The sequence below is a fragment of the Carassius gibelio genome, chromosome B16 (genome assembly GCF_023724105.1).
Source record: "Carassius gibelio isolate Cgi1373 ecotype wild population from Czech Republic chromosome B16, carGib1.2-hapl.c, whole genome shotgun sequence".
NCBI lineage: Eukaryota > Metazoa > Chordata > Actinopteri > Cypriniformes > Cyprinidae > Carassius > Carassius gibelio.
The window spans coordinates 14,489,628-14,515,867 of record NC_068411.1 but is presented as its reverse complement, the minus strand read 5'-3'; the positions used below and the strand labels follow the sequence as shown (position 1 = coordinate 14,515,867).

Here is a 26,240-nt window from a genome sequence, read left to right as displayed (position 1 = left end):
GACTGGTTTTGTGGTCCAGGTTCACATATTATATTTGATGAAGTGCATTGAAATGGTTTTCCATGAGTTCGAATCCACCTTTTGCCGAACACCCCCACCCCTTTTTTTCAAATCTCATATCACGTAGGAAAGTAAATAATCAAAATGTTAAAAATAAAGTATCGGGTAGGGTTAGGGTAAGCGTAGGGAGGGATTTATTGTCCCAATAGAGTGGCATCCATTTAAAAATTTGAATTAAAATTATAATTTACATTCAATACTTAAGGTATTGTTAATGTTTTATAATGTAAAATACTGACATGCAGTAAATTGCCACCATTTGCAATAAGTATTATAAATAGCATTAAATCTTGTTATTTTAACAGTGTAAATAGAACCTATAGCTATTTGCTCTTAGTGTAAATAGCATCTATTGCTATTTGCATTTAGTCTCAATAGTCTCTATGGTATTTACACTTAGTGCAAATAGCCGCTGCCTTAAATTAAAAAAATTATATAAAAATTTGTTAAAAAATTGTATTAAAAATTTTAATAATATTTCACAAAATTACTTTTCTTATTTTTTATTGTATCTTGAATCAAATCAGTGCAGCTTTGAGCCTAGACTTCATTAAAAATCTTTGAAAAACTGAACCTAAACTCTTGAACAGTAATGTATGTCGTTTTTTATTTTGCCTTTTGATATTTGTCAGTTTATATGTAATGTCATTTTTAGTTTACTTTACTTTTATATATATTTACAATAACAATTGCAAACTGGCCATGTTACATGAGAAAGCCGAAAAATGGACCAGGCTTTTTGCATACAGGCAAAACACTTGTTCTGCTAGACTAGCTGTGTAGTGATAGTTAGACAATGAGTTAGTGTTTAGTTCTTTTAGCTCCGCTCTCTCCCACACACATTTATCTGCATTCCTCTGCACCACAAATCAAATGCATCCACTATGGTTCACTGCCCACATCATATATGATTGATTTAGCTTGTTTTAAAGGAATAATTGACCCCAAAATGAGAATTTTGTCATCATTTACTCACCCTCATGTCGTTCCAAACCTGTATGGTAAGATTCTTTCTTATGCTGAACACAAGATAAAATATTTAGGAGAATTTTGAAGAACCAAACATTTGTTAGTCCCCATTGACTTCCATAGTAGGGAAAGAAATACTATGGAAGTCAATGGGAGATAAACAGCTGTGGGATTACAAGCATTCTTCAAAATATTTTCTTGTATGTTTATCAAAGGAACGAAACTCCTACAGGTTTCCCTTACGAAAGGAAAATATATTTACCAATATATTTCTTAAAATATATTGTGATATATTGTAATATATTATTTTCCCTTTTTATTTTCTAATATTTTATATATTTGAATACATTAAATAATATATTGATGATACATATATTATATAATATATTTCAAAATATACAAATGATTGCCGCTTTCAATATATTGCAATATATTGGAAAAAATAAATATATATAAGAATATATGCCTAATATATTACATGATATTTTCCAATATACTACAATATATTTTTGTTTCATAAGGGTTGGAACAACATGAGGGTGAGCTATTCCTTTAAATCCTTTTTCCAGTTTTTTTTTTAAATCTCAATATTTAATAAGTATTGATAGCATAGTTACTCAATATTTTATATTGGTTAAAGATAGAAAGTAATAATGAATTTTTCCTGCCACATGTCTGAGATACTGACATGGCGGAATAATAACACATGGTAACAACAATGGAAAGTTAAAGCTGTCATGTAAAATGAAATACTGTGTTTGAAACAAGATGACTCATAGGATATTATGCAAAGAATGTCGTTTAGGATTGCTCTGTTACTCCTACATAGGAATATGGGATTCTAAGATGGCATGTGCACCTCTTACACAAACACTCAATCTCGCATACTGCACTTAAGACTTAGTTAAACTTGGTTTTTCTTCAATTAAATAAAAAAGCCTTGAAGATGAAATCCAAAATATTAATATTGTGTTGAGTTTTGTATTGTTTTTGTCTTTCACTTCTAGATTTTAGACCATTGTGGCTTGACTGGTCACGTCTTTAATCACAGTAAACTGACATATGACCTCCTCTCTTTGTGCATTTCTCATTTTTCCCCTTAGTTTCTAATAAGCACCATTTTGTGGATGGCGGACTGCTTTACCAGTTCAGGATGAATTTCCGGCGGCGACGGCGGCTGATGGAGCTTTTGAACGAGCGTTGTCGCAGCATACCGGAGAACCACGACAGCCCTTTCTGTCTACGCAAACAGGGCTCTGAGGGGGGAAACACCAGCTTCCTTTCAGGTTAGTCCACGATCATAAAGGAAATCTGCAGAATGCATGCACAACTGCGTTCATTACACCGATGAAATGTGATATTGATTTTTAGATTTAGCAGACACAGTTGTGGGCATTAACTGTGGCAGGTAGACAGTGAACTTCTGGATGTGGTCTCATGCATTTTAATTTGCTGCTGATGCAGTGCACGGGTAGATAATAAAGATAGGACAACCAAAATCAATTTCAGCTCAATAAGGAAGTTGCTGAAAGGATAAATCTTATTTAGTTTGAGGTGTCATATTTGTGTACAAAATAAGGCTAAAATGAGATTTACTTTTGTCAGCTGATTTAAATAATCAATACTTAATAATAAATATTAATTATATTTGCATATTTTTTTTATTTCAAATATTTAACTGATTTATCTATTGTATCTATTGTATAGATTGTATTGATTATTCATAGACATTACATTACTGTGACAGGCAGTTACAGCAATGAATATACATTACTAAATGCTTTACTGGCTAGCATTTTGATTAATAGTTTGGATGTATAGATGTTCTCACATCCTGTGTATGCTTGTTGGAGCTTTCAGGTGAGAGTTCACAGAGTTCGTGTACTGAAAGTGCTAAATGCGTTCAAATAGGGAAGGTTGTATTTTCTGATTGCCACAGATTTTTCTAGAGCACTTTGGGAGAGTTAGTGCACTGGATCTGACGTATCTTTGTGATAAGTGTTGTATGTTAAAGGTAAACATGTAAGGACAAGCAAGCTTAACATGCCCCTTATGCCAAATTGTCTTAACTGGTTATATTACATTTGAGCTATTTCATCAGTATATTACTCAGCATTAGTCAGTATTATTTATGTAACCTCAGTTTTTCAAACTGCTAATGTTCTCTTAACTTTTGTTAAGATTTACAAAAGTTTGATTCATGCTTGCATTATACTAGACAAAGCTATTATGTAGCCCTTAATCATGTTGAATAATGATAACAGTAAATGTAAACTCAGATTCAGTTTCAGATTGAGTGTTTTTTCACATTGTTGGCCTGTAACAATTCAGTATCATGCTGTCATGAGTCAGTAGAGGAAGTTAGCTCAGTGTGTCTTGGGACTGGGCCTCTCTGGTTCCTCTTCTCAGAGCTGAATAAAATATGAACTGTAATTTTTCATGCGCCTGTGTCTTGCTGTGTGTACTATATGTATGGTCTGCCTTTGTTTAAACATAGGCAAGTATGTAAATTCAAGTTTTATAAATCAGGTTAGCACACTACACTTTTTCTTTTTTGTTGCATGTTTCGAAGGCGATATGTTGATATAATAATAATTAATTTTCTGACAACAGTGATGATATTACTCAAAATAAATAAAATAATGAAAAACCAATGATAAATAAAAATTATGATGGAATTATTTATTTTATAATTTATATTTATTTATTTTAGTTATATACTGAAATAAAACTGTTTAATTATGTGATAACATTTTAAATAAAGCATTTTCAGTTGACCAGATATTAGCCATTTGTTTAATTAATATTTGAAAGGAATTACATTTCTAAGAATAAATAAACAAAGAATAAATAAAGTGTTTGAAAATCTGATGATTTATATATATATATAATATTATATTATATTATATATATATATATATATAGACATTTAAATATATTCATATATTATTATTTGTATTAACATTGACTTTTTCATTTTGTTTAGTAACATTCCAAGTTAATCAAATACAATTTCTTTAATTATAAAAATGTGAAGAGTGGTAGGGTTAGCAATTATCTTGCTCTATACACTAACAAAGCTACAAAATCAAAATACCTTTTCAGAAAGTATTTTTTTTTACTTTTTAGGTATAAATATGTACACTTTAGGTACTTAAATGCACCTTTAAAACACCAATATGGACCATTCAGGTACAAAGATATATCATTTGAATAGGTACCATCTCAGTGGCATCTTTTAAACCTTTTTTTTCCGAGTGTGTATATAGCTAGAAGTCTAATGTATGTCTATTTTGATAGCTAGCTAAACATGTATGTGTGTTCGTGCATGATGCGGTTTGCATGTGCAATACTTTTATGCTAAAAGGAGAACACTAACAGATGTTAGGCCTCTGAACTGTTATTTCAGTTAGTAAATGCACACAAAACTGATGTTGACATACCACAACGCTATCACCACTGCACAAGCACTATTGGAATGATGTTTTGAGCTGGCAGAAGTGTTGTGTGTGTATTTTAACTGATTTCTATTCTCTCTCTCACTTCCTCTTGAATAGACTTTATCTAACCTTATTTCTGTCTTTCTCAATCTCCTTCCCCATAGTGAGCCCCACTAAAGAGATAAAGGTGGTGTCAGCAGTACGCCGGAGCAGTATGAGCAGTAGCTGTGGCAGCAGCGGTTATTATAGCAGCAGCCCCACACTCAGCAGCAGCCCCCCAGTGCTGTGCAACCCAAAGTCTGGTAAGAAAAGCCCCCTTCTGTGCTCAAACATCCCACATACTTCAACTAATTTGGTCATTTCAGCATTAAAAATGACACACGTCATCTTTAAGTAAGCAAATCGGGTCAGTTTTGACCTCTTGTTGTCTTAACATTCCTTAACCTTTACGTTTACATTAGCAAACCAGTTAGCGTTAGCTTTAGCACTTTTTTTTAAACCGTCTCTGCTCTCTTTTCATGGTTAGATAAAATAGCCTGACTTTATATAGCACCAAAACACTGTGCATTTCTCAAGCCGCAGACGACTTACTGAGATTCTGTAAACCATGTGCTGCTCTTTGTGGGTTTTTAGGTTTTCGAATTGCTAAGGATGAATTGCTATAATTTCTCTAAATTTGTTTGTGGTGTGTTACTGCTCCTTTAACAGAACATGCTGTGTAGAGCGTGTCGTGTATCTGCAGCAGATACAGTAGACGTCTACTATGTTTCTAAAGAGCTCTGGGGGTGGGTCAGAAGGTTGTGTGTTTGTGTGCTTTCGGGCCATAAAGCCACATCAGTCAGTTCTCCCTCTGTCCCGTTTGGCCTTCTTCCACTGTAATTGTGCTTGTTGACAGTAATTCTAAGAGGCGTCGTCCGTGTAGTTCCCATGAACTTTCTCACCCCTCTGACAGAGATTCTCCTAGTTAACTTGTACCAGCAGAATGAGTTAACAAGATTATATTTAATGTAGTAGTTCACATGGTAGATAAACAGTTCAGAATGGCATTGGTGTTATAACAGTGTGGCCCATTTACCATTGCTCTGTGAAATTTTATGGGTGAAATCCAGTCATTTCAATAGAAATCTCCGGGAGTTTCATGTGAGGGCCAAAAGGTTCCCTTACACAGATTTAGCTTGTTAGTCATGCACATTTGACACTTTGACCAATAGAAAGCTGGTTTGTTTTAAAAAGTGACTACTGACTACACTACTGCTATTCAACAATGGACCTTTTTTCCTGCAAAATATTACAAGAATTTCTCTAACATGGCCATGCCTTAACTGTAAATTTACACATTAAAGCATCACATTTACATACACATTTACTTAATTTTTTTTAAATGTTTGTACCTCAGGGGATACGCTGCCCTTTTAGGAGTATGAATCAAGATATAAATACATATAGATTCTTTGATTTTGTGTCTTGTGTTTTAGAAAATCTAATCTTTCTGTAATCTTGACTAAACGCATATCGTTGGAAATGTTAGACGGTCAAGGTTTCATATTTGGTAACTGTTTTGTAATAGAAGTGATATTTCGACAGAAACTGATTGATTTGTGACAGAAAACTGCATCAAATTAATTTTATAGCGTTTGGGTGTATGTAACCTAGGTGGTTATTTTTGGCATCGTGCCCAAACAAAATCTCACAAGAACCAAATTATTTTATGATATCAACTTCAAATTTGGATCATTACTTGATTAGACATATGGCTTTGATTTTGTAGCTATGTTAGAATGCAACATATTTTATAAAGTACTTAATTAATATAAAATAAAATAAATGTTTTTAATGTAAATTTAAAATTCTATAACTTTTTGTACTTTCTTTTTTCTGCTATGTGTCTTCTTTATAAAGAAACCAACCATAGGTCCGTGTTCCAAAGTGTTCAGGAATTACAACCATGTTGTTACAAGCATTGATAAAACTGTTTTCAGTTAATTTATACCCCCAAAGAGTTGATTTCTTGGGGGATACAAACATTAAAAGAAAAAATAAGAGTCAAGTTAAAAAAAAATAAAAAAATCATGAAATTCTATTATTGGAGTCCCAATAAGAGGACTAATTTTACGGTTTTGCCATTTTCAGGGTTAATAGCAGCATTAGTTTGCTATCAATGGCTGAAGCCTAAAAGCGTAATCATTTACTCTGGTCCATTGAATTGTTAGTTGTGGCCACATTACCACCTCTTTTGTGCATTATTTTCTAATAATTCAAGAGCCTGTGGTCAGTTACTTCTTACATCATGTTTCCCTCCACTAAAGCTTTAAAATGTACTTTCAAAGTGGTATGGGGGTTCAATGATGGTATGACAATGCCATTTGACACGAAACATGAGCGTGTCGATTGTATGGCTTCAGTAGGCTTCTATTTATTATATTTGTAAGGGAAAATTTCTCCTTTTGTGCTCGTCAAGATAAAAAGTCTTACAACTTAAGAACGAGTAAATGATGACAGACTTTCCCGTTTTGGATGAGCAATCCCTTTTTCTCTCATTATATTCATCTTCTCTCAGGGCGAGTGAATGCGTTAATCTTGATTACTTGATGATGCTTTCTATCACCACCCAGTGTCTAATAACAAATAAGTCTAAGAAAAAATAACCAGAACAGATAATAACAAGCATTTTCTCTTTACCCTTATTTTACTATACTGTATCTCGATCTGTTTTATCGAGGTGTAGCTCCCTTCTGAGTGAGTGTTTGTGTGTGGAGTAGTAAACTCTCTGACCCATAAAAACTCTCAGGCTGAGATCTTCGAACAGTAGTAGTACATGAGTAGTGTGTGTGTATGAGAGAGTATGGCAAGAACACATCGTCCCCTTCAGGAAAGGCAAGGAGCACAGCCAGCAGGCAGAGAGAGAGAGACAGAAGAACGTTTTATACATGCACAAACCCAGCGTTCTCCTCCTCCACCAACAAATTAGAGCATTGGCCTCTGTGGCGATTCAAGGCGGGCCTGAAGCATGCCTGCAATGAAGCATTCCACACCTACCACATGACTCAGCTTTCACTTTACCACAGCACAGCTCCCGCTCCGGTATAGTGAGGCCCACCGTTAAAACCAGACCTGCTTTTTGTCCAACAACAACGCGGTCCAAAACGCAATCTGTCATCAGAGCATTAACTTTATAACATGTTGTACATTTTGAATTTGAGGAAATTCAAAGATGTTGTGCTTTTCCAGATGTTGTGCTTAATTCTTGTGTGTTTTACATGAAACACCGGTGTGTAAGGAGACGAGAATGTTCTGGGTTTGGCAGGGCTGTTGCATGCCTCTGATTGGTCAATTTGCCCATCCAATCCTGGGATTACTCAGCTCTCCTCCCAAAATTGGATGAGAACAAAATGAAAAAAATGAATAAAGAGAGAAACAGTGAGGTCTGATTCATCTGCTTGGTATCTCTCATAGTTCATAGTTAAGAAAAGACATGGACTTGTGTTCCCTATATGCACACATACAGATTATATTATGAAGCAATGAAGCATAGTTCACTCTAAACCAAACACTTTATATCACCTTAATATCATTTTAGTTTGCATGCAAGTTTGGAATGATAATTTTTTTTTTTTTAGAACTATTTGTTATAGACACTACCTTATTTGTTATTTGCAATGTATTTCTTATTACTATAAATTGGGATCTGATCAGGCAATCAGGATCCAGTCAATAGCAGTGCAGTTGGATCTTGGATTGTGACTAAGGGTTTGGCTCACTCATTACATTACTGATGAAGACATCAGGCTGATTTGAACCTCTTGTGCTAAATTAGACCATCATTATCAACCTCATTATTTCATTAAACACAAACCTTCAGTGCTCCATTACAGCTTAATTGCTCTCCCCCCCCCCCTCTCTCCCTCTCTCTGTTTGTCTCTGAAGCAGCACATGTTGTGTTTCAGGATGTCTTTGTGTTGACTTTTGAAATGAGGGATTATGGACAGCAGTATACTGTACATAATGTGAGGAATAAAGTAATAAACCAGTAGTGAATCAAACTCAGTGTTGTTACAGTGAACAGATAAACATGATTCTTTTATACCATGAGTTAAATAGTCACATGATTTACTGTCTAGAGTTCGTGACTGAGGGACATTGTGTGTACATTATTTACAGTGCTGAAGAGACAAGTGAGCCCAGAGGAACTTCAGACTCCTGGTGGACCTTACATAAAGAAGACATTCACGGTAAGTCACTAACACACGCACACACACACACACACACACACACACACGCGCACACACTCTTGCCAAACGTGCTCAGACTCCAAGCTCAAATTGTATAATTTATTATGTAAACTCAAAGAACAATTTAGGAGACTCTGAAATTTGATACTCTTGTCATCAGCTGCCTTGCACCTTACTGTGTTTTGTCACTAATAATGACATTTAAAATCCCAAGTTTTAAAATGACCAAATATATATACACAATATACAAGATGGCACGGTGTAAAGATAAAAATCAGCTAAAATAAATCAATATATTTGACATTATGCAAGTACGTGTAATGCATTACGTTCATTAGAAGTAAAGTAAAGTAAAATGAAATGGATTTCTCCGTGTATGACCTAAATAAGTTGGATGTATGTATGTGTTTGCAGATTGTGGGAGATGCAGTGGGCTGGGGATTCGTGGTGAGAGGAAGTAAACCCTGCCACATCCAGGCAGTAGACCCCGGCGGACCCGCTGCAGCAGCGGGAATGAAGGTACAGTAGTCATACTGCAAAATGACATTTGTTATAGTGAAAAAACATGTCTCGTTCTACAGGGGATGCACTAATATTGAAATTTTGACCAAATCAATGAGCCAATAATTATTTTCAATTTCTGGTCAATAACCAATAAATAGACACAACCCACTGTAATAGCTCTTAAAGGGATAGTTCATGCAAAAATGAAAATGTATTCACCTTTAGGTCTTTCAAGATGTGTGTGTGTGTGTGTGTGTGTGTTTGTGTATATATATATATATATATATATATATATATATATATATATATATATATATATGCATTTAGCAGACGCTTTTATCCAAAGCAACTTACAGTGTATTCAGGCTAACAATTTTTACCTATCATGTGTTCCTGGGGAATCAAACCCCCAATCTTGCGCTTGCTTCCTTGCTAACGCAATTCTCTACCACTTGAGCTACAGGAACACTAGATGTAGGTGACTTTCTTCAGTAAAACAGAAAATGATGGTTTGTTTGGTCAACCCACAGTCCTTGTTGATTCCATATATGCAAGTCAATGGGTGCCGTCACTTTGAGAGTCGTGGAAATAGGTTTAGGTATAACACAAAATGAACGCCTGTAGCTTCTGGCAGTATGTTGAGGTACATATGACAATATATACGATGCTTGAGGCTGTGGATTACAGATACAGATGGCAAATTTTGTGAAAAAGTAAAAAAAGTAAAAAAAAAAAATGTGATTTTCACACAGATTTTGCAACAAGGTCATGCAAATACGTCATGTTGGCCACCAGAAAGCTGCTTGGTTTTGAAGTTGACTTCTGTATGAGCTTTGTTTCCTAGACTGCTGCACTATTGACAGTAAACCATAGACTGTTTTCCACCCAAATTTGACTAATGTGACCACACCTTCAGAGGGCAAGTGTTCTTGACAAAAATAATGCTTGTGAATTATTAAGCTGTTCTATATTACATTGCTACCCTTTTAAGGTAATGCTAGATTATGATCTAAGCGATACAGAGATGAAGATGATAGAGATTACGAAATACTGAAACTGAACTACACTAACCCACCCACAGTCATTTAGGGTTGACCTTAAGCACAGTACACTGAGCGGAGCAATCATAATTTACTTTGGTTACCGACCTGAGTGCATTCTCCTCAAGAGCACTCAAAATATAGTCTGTATTCCAGATGTTTCTTTAAGCACATCCAGTCTAAAACACCTAATAACTGTATGTGTGTGTGTGTGTGTCTAATTTACTGTAATGACAGATGGAATAATACATGCCTTTCGTCCTTTTTAAACAGTAACCCTAATTTACAGCAATAATGAACCATAACAGTTATGCAACATAAAAAAAAACACTACTCCCTCAGCGTCACTTCTGAATGCTCATTACGTAAGGTCATGTTTGCATACTGAGCGAACACACTTAGTCTGTTTTTGAGGTAAAGGCATTGTGCTATTTAAAGACAACCTTTTGAGCAGAGGCTGTAATGCTGCACCTGCCCTGCTTCCAGCGACATCTTTTTGTTGTAATGAAAAAATGGAGAGAAAAAAACAGTAGTTGGTGACAGATAAATCATAAAAGCTGTGAAAATGATTTCTAAAATACATGTCAGTAAAATCACCAACAACCTCCAGAAAGCTGGGGTGATGCTCTGAAAATTGATTGTCCTCAGGCGACTTTCACACAGAATTGAACAGCAACAGCTAAACAGCAAGATGCAAACCTCTGGCCAGCACCAAAAATAGAAAGGCCAGATTAGACAAAAGTGAGCCGGTAGATTTTTGGAACAGAGTTTTATGGACAGATGAGACAAAGAATAAAGAAAAAGTTTGGAGAAAAAGGGAAGTGCAAATGATCCTAAGCATACAGCCTCAGCGGTAAAGCATGGTGCATGGCTGTCTCTGGAACAGTTCCTCTCAAAGTTAATGATGACTTAATGTATGATGACAGTGGCAGAATGAATTTGCAAGGGTTCAAAACCATCAGGGCATAGAAATGGAAAGTCTTAGATTGCCCAAATCAATCTCCAGATTTAAATCTGATTGAACATGAATTTGACTAGCTAAAAAGGAGACTAAAGGCAGAAACTCCCCAGAACAAGCAACAGTTGGAAATGGCTGCATTAAAGGCTGGGGAAAAGCATATATATATATATATGTATGTACTATACACATACACACACACACACACACACACACATACACAAACACAAGAGGACAGGAGAGATTGTAATTGAGGAATGTCATTACTCATCATTATATTTTCGTATTAATCAATTATATTATATTATATTATATTATATTATATTATATTATATTATATTATATTATATTATATTATATTATATTGCATTACATTATATTATACATTGCGAGATTTTAATTTATTGATTTAATTAAACCTTTTAAAACATTATTTTGTCAGGTTTTGCTCGCAGCGTTATAGTGATTACCTTTAAATTAAATTGTAGTAACTTAATGAAATCCTCTTGCTAAGTTCTCAGCATGCTTTGCACAGAACTGGATAAGTTTTTTTTTTTCCTGATTTTAAAAAAGGGAAAGAACTGTTAGTTTTTATTCCTGTTATGTCTCACATTTTAAATAGTTTCTCTTATATTCTGTGAAGTTTTTGTGGTTACCATTGTGCTGAACAATAAGAATACAGCTTTTGGTTAGGTTGCATAAAGGTATAGTCTCTATATTGACTATAAAAATGGTGTTTATGCAATAAATGATTAAGTTTCTGTTCGTTGAACGTAGTTCTATTAAAAAGTGTCATAACTAAGAAAGATTGATGTAAACTGAGACAAACATTTGTACCTCTTAGTTGCCACCTAGTGTACAAATGCTGCCAAAACAGATGTTTTGAACACGTGCTGATAATTAAGCAAAATGACATGCTTTCACGTGTTGTTTATTTATCATTTGATGCTGATAAAGTAATTGTCTGACTCATTTCTGATGGCAGTGCCATTATGGGTCTACCAGGAAGGACATAAAGGCCATTACATTATTAATTTGCAAACCTCTGAGGATTAATATAACCAATTTTTAAAAAGCACTCCTTTACTGTTCTCCTGAAAGGTGTAATTATGCCATGTCCGTTTATTGTGTCACATACGTGGTTTATATGCTCTATAATCATTATGTTGTGTTTCAGCACTTTTATGTCTTTATCAAAGTACAAAAAGGGTGTACCAAGTGTAACCGAATATAAAACGGACGTTGTTTTGCCTCATTTTCATCTCTGCAGGTTTGTCAGTTTGTGGTGGCGGTCAATGGAATGAATGTGCTGAATCTGGACTACAGGACTGTCAGCAGCCTCATCCTCACTGGCCCCAGAACAGTGGTCATGGAGGTTATGGAGGAAGCAGATTACTGAAGACAGCCGCGCTTTAGTGTTTCTGTTCTTCTCTCTTTCTCTTTTTCTCTTAGGACTTTCTTCAGCGAGTCAACGTTCTGTTTAAAGGAAGTGAGCTCTTGATTCCGTTCCTCATTTTGATTCAAACCATTAGCATGACACTAATCCATGCTTTGGAATCCGTGCCTCCCATTGGCTCCTCATTGACTGTTACCGGTCCATGTCAGCTAAGGCTGTACCTGGACAGATTATATATATATATATATATATATATATATATATATATATATATATATATATATATATATATAAAGCAGCTGCCAAATATAATTTTTAGCAGAACTGTAGCATTTAAAACACTCTTGGTAGGTTTGCAAAACCGATGCCAAACTAATATATGTGTGCCATTCAGGTGAGAGCATAATTCATGGCTCCTTTTCGACTGTTTCATCATTTATAGGTTAGGCTGTGAGATTTGTAGAATATGGGTATACATTATATCATGCATTTCATGACCTTAGTGTGATTAGTTTAAAATAGCTATTTTATAATTCCTGTCATGCTTGCTGGAAGTTAGTATAATAATCCATATTGATATATACATCCGAATGCAGGGGACAACCAACAACAGCACTTACAGACTTCAGGTGAAACTTGAGAGTGAATGTTTCAAACGCTACGCACATCTGAAAGACGCTGTTGTACTGTAACTCATGTCTTGTTTTAGAAATGTCTTGTGAAAGTAGTTTAAAGTATCTGTATTTTGTCAAAATGCCATCAAAAAGGCAAGTAGTTACCTGTCAAATGCTAATATTATATGACGACATTGAAAATATCACTTTATAAGAGTTACGGCAGAAACATACTTCACACAAGTTTGTAAACGCAGGTGATTGAATAGTAGCATGCATTATTATTATTCTGGATGTGTTTTCATTCAGGAATGTTGTTAGCTAGCTTAGCAATTATCCTCTTTGACAGAGGTTGATATGAAAGAGGAAAGTGGTCATAAAAAAATGCTGATTATAAATTGCAGTCACGGTCAGAGACATTTCGGAACAGAGTTGTGTGTGTCTACACGAGTCTGCTTTCACATACTTGCGTAGAGTATTCTTCACTTTCTTAACTTTAAAACTTACTGCCATGAAAAATTTAGCATAGTCATGTAGTGTGTTTATAGAGTAAAAAGTCAATAAGACAAGTCTATGGATTCACTCAACAAATTATGTAACTAATATATTTGTAATTCTATCTAAGGACTTGTTAGACAAATTGGAAATATACAGTAGTGCTGTAAATGAAAACTCCTATATGCATGTGTATTGTACAAAGCAGGCATCTGTGTAAGAATGAAGACATGTCATGACACAACATGATATATTGTGCTAATCGTCCACACATTCTTCTCTGTGGATGAGTTTTTTTTCTCTTTGTAATTGTTGCAGGTTGCTTATTGTGCAATTGTACTCATTTGTATCGATGAGAATGACAAATAACAGTCACATGATGATATTTTTGTTCTTAATTGAAGTAAGCTTGAATCTTCTGCCTTAATGACCTGTATTGTGCTGCTAATTCTCACGGCTGGTCACGTAACATCTTTTGGGGGTGATCATGACAATCAGCATCAGGGTAGTCTGCTAAATACTGGGCCAGATATGTGCCACATCCTCTTCACTGCCGGGAAGTCTAAGCTAATCTTATAATCGTATAGTTCTTCTGTCTTCTGTTCTGAAATAGAATGAAAAGGAAAGTTTCATTAAAACTCAAGTTCAGTGCAGCTGAGTTCAGTACACATGTGTCTGTTGAAAGGGATAATTGACTCCAAAATAAATATGATGTCCTCATTTACTCACCCTCAAACTGTTCCAAACCTGTATGGGTTCTTCTGTTGCACACAGACTAAGACATTTTGAAGAATGCTGGGAACAAGACAGCTGATAGAAGCCAGTGACTATGTAATTCAATGGCTGTTCATGTTATTTGTACAGGTTTTGAACAAATTAAGGGTGAGTAAATGAGAACAGAATTGAGATTTTTGGGCAAACTATCCCAAGGAGTAAGCTCATGGTACCATAGTATTTCTTTGTGCAGCTCTAATTAAATGATTAATATGTGTTTTGATTAATGTTTTATTAAACTTCTTAATTCCATTTAAAAAAGGTCTTCTGTGTCTTAAAACCACATCATTGGCAACCTCTCTCTCTCTCTCTCTCTCTCTCTTAAATTTTATAACAAATTAAATTTTCATTAATATAGCTACGATTAGCAATCTGTGACATTTTCAAGCAAACATTTGGACTCCACAGGTTAGTGATAAAATTTAAATTACTCTGTATATTCCTCATTTAAATAAAAATTTTGATTCCAGATTTTCAATGTGGCCTCTGACTGTATTAATGTATCAAATTATATTCATAACCAGTCCATAGAGACGATAAAAACTGAGACGTATCTTCCCACATGAACTTTGTGTTCAGCGATGACGTAATGCTGTTGACGTCCTGATTTATTTAGGTTTACTAGTGCCACCTGTTGGTTGACGAGACTTTGCATATTTTATTGATTTCCAAACTCCAAACTTTTAGGTAAATATACATTTTTACTGGTTACGGGTAGATTTTCGTTTCTTTTTCTTCCTTTATTGTCCTTTTTTTTTGCGTGGCTCACAGTGGTTTTAGCCTCAAGGATATTTTTTTTCTGAGTAACAGTAAATCCATAAATGATTTTCTAAATCTTTGTCATATCGCTAGAGGGCAGTGTTACTCTTTGTCTGATACAACATTCACTTCACTTTAATTCTTTTATTTTAAAACTGAAAGTGAAAATATTGACCGTCAGCAGCCGAAATAATGTCTAGATGACATTTCGTTAACACCGCGTTATAAATGTTACACGTTTTTCATTTCCTGCCTACATGCTTCCTACTGAGGCAGTGTCGTTCCAATTTATATTATAGTGCTCTTCTGTTTTAGTATATTACCTGTTGTCTTAATGAAACATAATATAACCACATTAATTAGTCCTCCCTTTCCCTCCAAGCACAGCTTAAATGTGCTCTGGCTGTAGGAGTAGAGTTGTGAGTGTTGATAGCAGTTGGTCTTTTAAGGAAAAGAGGATCTTGGGTAATTCCCTTCACACTATATGGAGATAAGAGCAGACAAACAGACATTTAACCTCTATCTTAAGGCAGCCATCCCCAACTGAGGCTGTTACCTGGGTTTAATAAGTAATACTGAGCTCGTTTTTTCATGGTCAAGGATCACAATTTCTTCACCCACTTTAATCGAATCTGACAAGATAAGAGCTGAAAGATTTACAAGATGTGATTAGAACAGATCAAATAAACCGTAATTATTGCAACTTAATTTAATGGGTGACTAGAAAGTGTGTGACAGATCGAAAGTGCAACAAGTGCATCATTAAGCTGCAGAAATTTAGCTGAAGTGAATCGGGTAGTTCAGAACGGCCGCAGTTGTCTATGTAAGTGACCATGCAGAGGCTTATGTCCTAAAGCTATGCTCTGCTGCTGATTCCCAGAAGTGGAAGGGCAAGGGAGTCTAGATGCTTTTTTAGTTCAATAGGCCACACAGTTCAGTGACAACTGATGGATGAACATTATCAGATGCCAGCTGCTCCTTCCTAGATAATCCCTCAGTCCCACTCCAAAGCTCTGCCCAACATGTTTCCTATATACAGTATATATATATATATATATATATATATATATATATATATATATATATATATATATATATATATATATATTACAAAAAAGGATAAAAGATAAAAAAGATTTACAAAAAAAATCCATATATACCTTTTTGCAGTTAACACACTGACTTTTTATCCGTTCTAGCTTTCCCGGGGAATTTAATCCATGACCTTGGCGTCGCTCTACTGTTTAAGCTACAAGAAAGCATGTGTAGGTCTATATATATATATTTATATGTAAACATTTCTACATTTTTTACATGCATACATTTCCATTATACCGACACATTTATAGGCCACATACCCCTGGCACTTTTATGAGCATAGAACCTTGCACAGCACATTCATGCAAGATGTCACTGTTCAACAAAGCAGTTATGTGCACTGATTACCTTCAAAGACGGCCTGTGGAAAATATTAACCTTTTGTGTTAATGATGAATCTTTCGTGAAACCCCCTCACGGGCGAATCACACTAAGATGAGAGGACTGGCCAAATCTTAAAAATAAGTCTAACAATTGCATGGCTCATCAGCCCCTCCATCCTATTCAAAAGAGTTGGGAAATCTGCCAGATTTATATAAATATGCAAACTCGAGCCGTTCCATGTCCTACCCACTTTGCTATGGGATGCCATATTCAATCAACACTGAGACAGGCATACTCACTTTATGGAGATCCATGTGCACTGGAATAGTCAGTGCCACGGCCGTGACCCCCATGCGAAGCCTCTAATAATGTTTGCGTTTTTTATTCCTAAAGACCTTTGATCATTGATAGGTGTGTCCATTTTGTCCATTCTCAAGGTATCTCTACAATGCAATCCATCCGAACACCATGTGTGTGTTTTTGTGAAAACATTTGTGCCTTTTTGTGCAAGCGTGCATCTGCTTGTCTGCGTTGTGAAGTGCTCTTTCCTGTATCCCCGGGGTCTTGCAGACTCCTCCACACCATCATCTTTTGCCGTATCCCATGGTTAATTAGAAGTCGCTGAGTAATATAAGGTTCCTTTAGAGCCTGCTGAATGAACCCGCTGATTAGCCCACAATGCATCATTACGCTCGGCCTTGTCATTTGGGAATAAGCCATTCAGAGTTAAAGAGTTTACAGCCACTGCATCTCGGCATCCAGGTGTCACCATTCCAGTCCCGCGCTGACTGTACATTGAAGTTGATAAATGCTGTATACGCTGCAAGCTGAGCAGCTTTCAATGAGCCATTTATTCTGTGAAGAAGTTTTTGAAAGTCTATAAGATTCTTTTTCGAAATTGAAGGATGAGTTTGTGATAAAGTGCTGTACCCTTTCCTGCACTTCAATGCTCGGCAGTAAGCGAGAGCACAAGACTTGTCCTCAGGAGAGATTCAGAGAAGTTTAAAACACTTCATGCACTTTTCAACCATATTTACATATTGTAATTGGCTGTAAATCGTTTTTTGGCAGTCATATTTGTTAGCACTGAAATCAAAAATGTGAACATAAACATTTGCATACTCTTATAACCTTCAAAAGCATGGTGAATGATCATATGGTGGGGTGTTATGAAGCCATGATGATTTCTGTAATATATTTACTCATCAGATGAGTCATGCAAATGAAGCGGTTCATTCAGACTGCAAATCTGCGGTCTCGTGGGAAGTGACGCCAGTGTGATGGCCCATGGCTATCAAATAATGAATAACAACAGTCAAATATTCTATAACCAAGCAGAATATGGATAACAAGAATGTGGTTACACACAGGTTTTTATAACTCTGGCAAACATTGGCCAAGGGAACACCTGTTTAGTCCTCCTTGTGGATAAGTGTGAATTTGGTAGATTTCTACAAGTGTTGGGTCATGCAGAGAACTTCCAAAATTACACTGCACTCTGGATTCTGTCCAATCAGCAACCTGCACACAGTAAGGAACATATCACGCACAATCTCGCATATCTTTCACATCTCTTCTTTTCAACACGTCTTGTGTACATTCAGATAGCTTTGTTCCCTGCTCAGCTTGAACTGATATAAGAAAGTGCAGGTGTTACTGGAAAGATAAAAAGTTCTACTCAGTTTGCTAGGAGAGAACAGGACACAAAGAAATACAATATGATGATCAATCTAAAACATAAGTACTTCCAAAGAGAATGGAAGTGTATATTGTTTTGAGATATTGAGGCTTTTTACATTGAAACTGCTAGGTTAGCTGAACCCAATTTGCAATTATGGAGTATTGGAGGGTTCTGACTCTTCAAATTAAGATGTGAAAACCCTAACAAAAAGTTTTACAAGTATATGTATTATTTTACACTTAAAACAGGCTACATATATAACTATGCTAGTCTATTTTTTGAAATTAGACGAATTCACGTTTAACGGTGACAGATAATAGGCTACTGACAATAATTATTTTCAAATTTCAAAAGTTACTGAATAATTGCGCACACTGACTGATTCAATTAATTTCAGTTAGCAAAATATAATTAGCCAGTGCCATAACAGTCAATTTAATCATCCATCACCCTGGTGTAGGCGTTATGATTGTTCATTACAGTTGCATTCCCTTGAAATGTAATGAAAACGGCTTTTCTTCCCCGCGCTGAGCAGCCTACATGTAGGCAGGATCAAGTATTTGAGAAGGGCTCTTGATTGTCGTGAGATCATTCGTCGTCTGTCCAGTGGCTGCAATTGGTCGCATGAACGTTTTTTTCCCGCGGACTCGAGACTGAAGGATGAAATGAGGTGCAGAGCTGAAGAGCTGAGGGAATGGGCGAATAAAGACAGACGAAGCACGCACACCGAGAGCGCCGTGAGCCATCTGAGATCTGACTGACGCTGCGAGAAGATACGAGTGAAGTCTGACCATCACGAGACGCGGGAATTCGGATCACATTTAGGTCAAGCGGATTTCTCTCAAGCGAATGGTGTGAAAGGTAAGACTGCTGTCGGATTTCATCTGGTACCATCTCTACTCATTATCTGATGTGCGTTTGTTAAAACAATAGCCTACAGTGAGAATTACTTAAGATGCAGAATAGAAAATATACGCAACATATTTTTCACTGTTTTGCCACTTTTCTTTATGTTGTTATGCAATTCCTTGAATATATTTCAGATAACTGAATGTATACTTTTTGAAAACATTTTTAGTTAAAGTCATCTCTTACACAATCAACTTAAAAGTCTGGTTAATTACATATATAGCAATAGCACAAATTTATATAGCCTATATTTTTTACCTGTAAAATATTTCCCCAACTGACGTAAATAGAAACTTTCAAATGTTCTTAAAACAGTTTTATGATATAGTTTGTATAATTAAGTAGGTTTTCTGTTATTATTATTATTATTGCTAGTTTAATATTTTCTCTAACTGAGAGAGAGAGAGAGAGAGAGAGAGAGAGAGACTCATTGGGATGTCCCAGACACCTCCATTGCTCAAAGAATTGACTTGATGTACCCTACATCTATTTTTAAATTTAGCGCTCTTCATCTTTACTCTGCTGTTGAGAATAGAAATGAAGCCAAGGTGAGCGCTTGATGTTTATTTCAGGATTCATCATTCAGTAGCAGGTGAACACACACACACACACAGAGAGAGAGAAAGAGAGAGAGGGACAAAGACAAGCAAGTGAAATTAACCATGCATTGTGGGCTTGTTAAAAAGGCTTCTCTTGTAGTCCAAATATTTGTCTGAAATGAATTGCTCGGAGCCTTGATAGCATGCTTTTTATCCAAATTTACATAATAAAAAGCATCCTTTGAGATAAATTAATAGTGAAATTCTGATGGGCAACCATGTGCCATCCAAACAAGCTCTAATTTAAACGATATTCCATTTAAAAAGGCACATCATGACCAAGAACAACAAAATATATAGAGAGGGAGAAGGAAAGAGAGAGAGAAGAAGTCATGTGTCACAACAACTAAGGAATACTGACTTACTGAACTACATACCACAGTCTGCAGCTAACCAGCATAATCTCTTGACCCTAATTTAGACCAGTGTTTAAGTTAAGTGGGGGTGCCCTCTTGAGCAAGCCCGGGCGGCTTCCTCTCTAAACACACGTCAGCCTTCTTATCTGACATGAATGACAGGAGCCGTAGTGGCCTGCTTGTTCTCAGGAACAACAATGGTCCTCAGGAAGCACTTCTCGCTGGCTGTCCATCAAAACTCAACAAAGTCTTTACTGTTCTTGACCCACTGAGACTTTCCCTCCTCCCTCTCTGTGTTTCTGAAATCCCCCTGAGGCGACACAGCTTCACTGAATTCCTCCGCTCACTCTCTGCTTCTCTGCCTCCGTAGGTGCAGGGCAAGCATCACTCACACGGCTATAAGGATGCGGGTGTCGGGATCGAGGATTAAGCTGTGGTGTCCGCTTATCTCGCTGGCACTGATTCAGTTTCTCGCCCCTGTTTCGGCTCAAGGTAATTGCTGTCTTCATGGTTCTGAATTGGTATTTGCTCTGGTTTATTGGCTTTTGTGTGGCTGCATAAAGTATGAAATGTTCTCCTAATCATTTAATGCATAATTTAGTCACAATTGCTGGGTTACATTTGAATTTGACCCTTCACGCACCTTCAAATCTCCTAAGGGGACTCATATTAGTATAACTTCTCTCAGTAAGAAAGTAAAAGAGCTTAAGTGAGTCTTGAGGATTTTAGATGGGATAGAGATGTGGAAGAGCATTTAGTCTAACATCACAGGGGACCACAATGATAATATCCCTCAAGGCAGCTTAAAGGCTTAATTGGTTGCTTTGCTTGGAAGGAGTTTCACATTGCTCTCAGGCCCCGGAGTGAAAGGTGGAGCCTGGATCATCATCCGGAGTGGGAGGTTCTGTTCGGAAGATAAAGTTTGGATTACTCTTTGAATTTTACTTCTTCCCAGACCAGCACTTGTGTGATGGGCATGAGTAGTCTTTAAATTTATGCCGCCTAGACAGGTTCTTTTCATCCCTCAAATCACTGAAAGCTTTTGGTGTCATTTTAAACTGCTCGTTGGTGCAGCGGAATGGGAATAAACAAACCAAAGTCTTTTAGTTAAAGGAATATTCTGGGTTTAATACAAGTTAAGATGAATCGACAGCACTTGCGGCATAATGTTGATTACCATGAAAAAATGTTTGCCTTGTTGCTGCTTTTAAAAAAGCAAAAATCTGGGTTGTAACAAGGCACTTACAATAGAAGTGAATGGGGCCAATACATAAACCTTAAAATACATGGTAACACTTTAGTATGGGGATCAATTCTTACTATTAACTATTTCCTTATTAGCATGTCTATTATTAGCATATTTGTAAAGAATACATTTTGGTGTTTGAATCACATAACTAGCTTCATATGTATGGCTTTTCAGATATAGTAAGCTTGCTCTGTAGCTCACCCGGTATAGCGTTGGAATTGCAAAATGTACAGTGCTTAAAAAAAGTCTGAATAAAGACTTAAAGACTTGTAGAAGCAAGCAAAAATTACATGGTTGCTTCAGCAAATTTGTTTTATCTTTTGTTGGATATCAGTTGGGTTAGAAGTGATAGAGCATTAATTAACCTGTTAGTGCCACCCCCAAGATATTCAATTTCTGAAATTCTGTGATACATAAAATTACCACTTTTACGTTAATCTGTTCTGGAGAAAACTGATTGTGGCTTTTAGTGCACATTTAGGACATTTCAATTTGAAAATGTGCAAAGCATTCAAAAAATTATAAGCCTTAAAGTTCTACTTTTATATCCTCCAAACATTTGCCCCAAATTCCCTATTTGCATTTTTTAAAGACAAAGGATGAGTTGAAATTACTATTTGTTGTAATTAACACTATGCCGTAAATGCTATCAATTGAGCATAACTTACTGAAGCTTTCAAACCTGCCATATTCCTATAAAAAATATGCAAAACCCACATTGCACTGTGTTTGTGGGTACTTGATGTGTTGGAGCAAAAATGATTGCAAATGCTGACAATGCCCTGCTGAGAATGAATGGGTAGAAGCAGGGAGTGATACAAAGCGGTATGATGAGACATTATGAAAGCGTTTTGGAATGGGCTGTATTGTGTGCATGATGAAGTTGTGGAAAAGTGAAACAAAAGAACTGAAGGTCAACCTTAAACAGTCTGTCTGAAAGCTTGTTAAATCCCTCAAGCAGTCACACGCACAAAATAACTCACATTCGCCGTTTTAACGTAATTGCTGTTTGGATTTACGCAGGCAGTACATTTCATTACAAAACCTTTAACTAAGCAATTTGTCTGTGTTTTTAACATTGGAGAGATGAGAAATGTAGCCAAGTCTCACGGATTTTCCTGCTTCTCAGATCTGTGTAAATTGACATCACATCCAACAGACTGAGACGATTGTAAAGTGCAGAATGTTTCTGACTGCTCCCGCTAAGTAGGCATTAATATTTTAATTCCTTCAACAGTGATTTTTGAGTTTGTAGAAAAAAAGTGCGGAGCCCTCTGACAGGTGAGTAATTGGAAGCACGATGATAAAAGGACGCAGTGGATTTTGGAGTAAGAACTCTGTGAGTGTCTCCAAAAGGATGAAAGATAACCACATCAAAGGCCTGCGGATTTGTGGCTGCGCGTTTCTAACATACAGACAGATACGGGACCTCCTGCTCGCATTTCTCTCGTTTCAAGTTACAAGTCAGCACTTGTCACCCTTAAACCACCATGGCCGTTGTTCCTTACCTCCCCCTCAATCTCCACAGGAGTCTATTTGGCACAAAACCTTTAATCACCAAGAGCCAGGAGACGTGGATACTGTACCTGGGTGTGCTAAGACAGTTTTTCCAAGAAATATTCTATGAAACTGTCACGGTACCGCTTCCAGAAATCTGTTGTTTTTTTCACGCCGATGAATATATTATGTTCTTCTTCGTTATTCGTGGCTCGTGAGCAGAGTTTTAGCATTTCAACATTGTTGGAATTACTTTCTGAGTTCAGACATTTTTCATTTCCGTCATGTTGTGCGGTACCGAGCTGGCACAACAACCTGCTTTTCCCCTCTAAATTCGTACTACCAGGGTGGTTACTTTACACGCAGATGATCTGTTGTGAGAAAATGTTCCAAATTCTCTGGATGGCTGGATCTATATCAGTGCTCATTTCATCCCACTCACATGACTAAGAACTTTCACTGACACTTTCTATGAATAGAGTACAGTTTGGTGTTCCGTAACTTTTTCAAAATTATAGAGGCACATATACAGTCTCATTTTTTTTTTTTTGTGAACTATAAGATATTACAATTAAATTACATTTATGCATTTAGCAGACGCTTTTATCCAAAGCGACTTACATTGCATTCAAGCTAACAATTTTCTCCTAACGTGTTCCCTGGGATATAATAATATAGAATAATAGATATAATAATAATTAAGTTAGGTATGTTGTTTTATTATAGACAAATTAACTTTGACTCTATACTTTATTCTCTTTACCCAGAGAGTAATATTTAAACTGAATATTTATTTAATTAATTTTTATTTACTTATGTGATCACAAAAAAATAATTTCCAAATTATATTACTCCAGTTTTAACTGTCACATGATTCTTCAGAAATCATTCTAATATGTTGATTTTATCCTCAGGAAATATTTTGCATTATTAGCAATTATTTTAATAGCACAAAAAGTTGTGCTATTTAAAAAGAATGTGTAAATTACATTTTGATGCATTTTCTCCCAAAAAATAATTTGATGTAAAGTTTAAAAGTTTATAAGAACAGCATTTATTTATTTTAATGCTTCATTGCTGGAAAAAAAGTAGACCTGTTGATTTCTTAAAAAAATTTACAAACCCCAGCCTTTTGAATGGTAATGCACATTTATAAATGCAATCATTAATATTAGTGTTTGGTCATTTTAGCTGCTGTGAAAAAAAGAAAGAGTGTGATCATGTCTATGGCATAAAGTAAAGATAAGTAAATAATATAATTTATTCACACAGAAAATATATGTTTCTCCATAACCACTATCAAACATTTGGTCCCAAACTAGCTAGCCCCTAGTGAGAAACAGCTGCATTTATGCTAATCTTTCAGCCCTTTCACTTACTACCTTGTTACCAGTTGGGTAGTTTCCACTTTTGAAGCACAGAAATGTGTTTCTATATACATTGATTGATGGAAATAAGTCATAGCTCCCCATAGACCCATACTGGACAGAGTGTGGTGTGAGTTTCTATGAGAAAGGAGATGTTCACCCCACAGGAAACCCAGCAGTGTTACGTTCCTCAGGTTGGTGCACCTAGATCAGTTTTATGTTTTATCTCTGTCTCCTAAATGCCCCGTTTCCAATAGTATTGACCTCTGGGTTTTATTTTTTACTTATTTTCCTTTTCTGTGTGTGCCAACATGGTTTCTTCATATACCTTTCTTTCTCTGAGCAGAACTGTGGCATGTGAACAACATTAGCACAGAGAAACATTGATTAATCAATGTTTCATTACCTTACATGTGATGTATGGTTGTGGTGATTTCTCATAGGTCTAACACTCAACAACTGATTATGGGTTAGAAGGGTGTATTTACTTTAGTAGAAAAATGGTAAGGATTGGATGATGAAAGACGACCTCTAATCAGTTGTTTATGGCTGTAGACACTCCTAAACTGAAGTAATATGCTTTTTTTGAACTTTTTAAGACTTGTCTTCCTCTTCAGCCTCATTGGTATTTAGGATGCTTTAGAAAATAGCAGAAAGCTACTCTTCTGACCTTTAAAAGTCACATTCTCTTCTCAATTACCGTCTTTTCATTTTTAATGAGACCATAACTCTCAGTTCATGATTTTGTGTGCATTATGTCGGATGGACAATTAAATAATAATATTAAATCACCTTACATTTCCTTAAATGAAATACCTTGCAAATCAGTATAACATTAAATCGGACACAGAGTGAGAATATGACTTAAAACATACCTTTCTTTCGATTTGTATCCAAGTGCAATTTAAATGCTCATCTGAAAAATATTTTAAAGCTTTATTTTGATAGAAATTGCACATTTTCAGTTGATAATCCCATTCTATCCTTGCAGTTCCAGGTCCGAGAAGACTTCGATTTAAAGTCCTGAGTGAAGGCAGGCTACTTGTCTCATGGAAGGAACCAAAAGGAGAATATGAAGGCTACAGATTTACATATAATAGTGAACCAGGTAAGAAGCAAAGACAGTAAACCAGCGTTTTTATTTAGCTTGGATCTCTTGTGGTCAATCAGTATTAAAGCTGCTGAAGGTAACTTTTGTAAAAATATATTTTTTACATATTTGTTAAACCTGTCATTATGTCGTGACAGTAGAATATGACACAGATAATCTGTGAAATCTGGCCGCTCCCAGTGGTCCTATTGCCATTTGCAGAAATTCATCCGCTCCCGGTAAAAAATAACCAATCAGAGCTGCAGTCCGTAAATTTGTTTGTGTTCAAAATTTAGAAAAATGTATATAATAAGTGAGTACACCATGAATCCATTTTCCTAACCGTGTTTTTAGCTTGTCCTGAATCACTAGGGTGCACCTATAATAAGTGTTTATATTCAGACTATTTTAGATTGCTTCGGGGGTACCGCAGCGGAGTAAACCAGTATCTTTGTGATTCTTCATAGACATAAACAGAGAGAAGTAGTTCCAGCTACGATGTTGTTCCGCAAGACGCAAGCAGTTCTGTTTATTAACCGCTAGAGCGTCAAAAGTTCCCTACCGCAGCTTTAATAAATCTAGTGCTACTATATTGTATCCATATAGGTTGCTTTCTGTTAAATCTGTTATTATCTAAAACAGTCTCTGTTTTAGTCCTTTTCAGGTTTAGTTTTGTCTTTAAATGCATTCAGACTTTCTTCACTTCCCTCTGTGAGTTTCGACAGATGTATTTGTTAACCTTGCCAGATCTGAAGGACTCTTTGTTTCTTTACATATTTGACAATAGTCCTTGTCTGGGGCTTTGATACGGCTCCTGATAAGACAAAACAGC

At 36.0% G+C, this 26,240-nt stretch overlaps 2 protein-coding genes across 11 annotated transcripts in view; both read left to right on the top strand.

Annotated features, from left to right (window-relative positions):
* Positions 1–14,740, top strand: part of deptor (DEP domain containing MTOR-interacting protein) — a 35,124-nt gene extending 20,384 nt beyond the window's left edge. For both annotated transcript variants that reach the window (XM_052578853.1, XM_052578854.1), the window contains 5 exons: positions 2,133–2,315; positions 4,634–4,771; positions 8,628–8,698; positions 9,113–9,217; positions 12,471–14,740. In XM_052578853.1, the coding sequence (XP_052434813.1) occupies positions 2,133–2,315; positions 4,634–4,771; positions 8,628–8,698; positions 9,113–9,217; positions 12,471–12,599 (626 nt within the window). In that variant the 3' untranslated portion in view covers positions 12,600–14,740. The remainder of the gene's footprint in view (positions 1–2,132; positions 2,316–4,633; positions 4,772–8,627; positions 8,699–9,112; positions 9,218–12,470) is intronic.
* Positions 14,741–18,668: 3,928 nt separating this feature from the next.
* The window catches only part of col14a1a (collagen, type XIV, alpha 1a), a 109,011-nt gene continuing 101,439 nt past the window's right edge, over positions 18,669–26,240 (top strand). For 6 of the 9 annotated variants that reach the window (XM_052577442.1, XM_052577440.1, XM_052577441.1 and 3 more), the window contains exons 1-3: positions 18,669–19,202; positions 20,576–20,697; positions 25,310–25,426. In XM_052577442.1, the coding sequence (XP_052433402.1) occupies positions 20,610–20,697; positions 25,310–25,426 (205 nt within the window). In that variant the 5' untranslated portion in view covers positions 18,669–19,202; positions 20,576–20,609. The remainder of the gene's footprint in view (positions 19,203–20,575; positions 20,698–25,309; positions 25,427–26,240) is intronic. The other 3 variants (XM_052577443.1, XM_052577446.1, XM_052577447.1) reach the window with 3 other exon arrangements.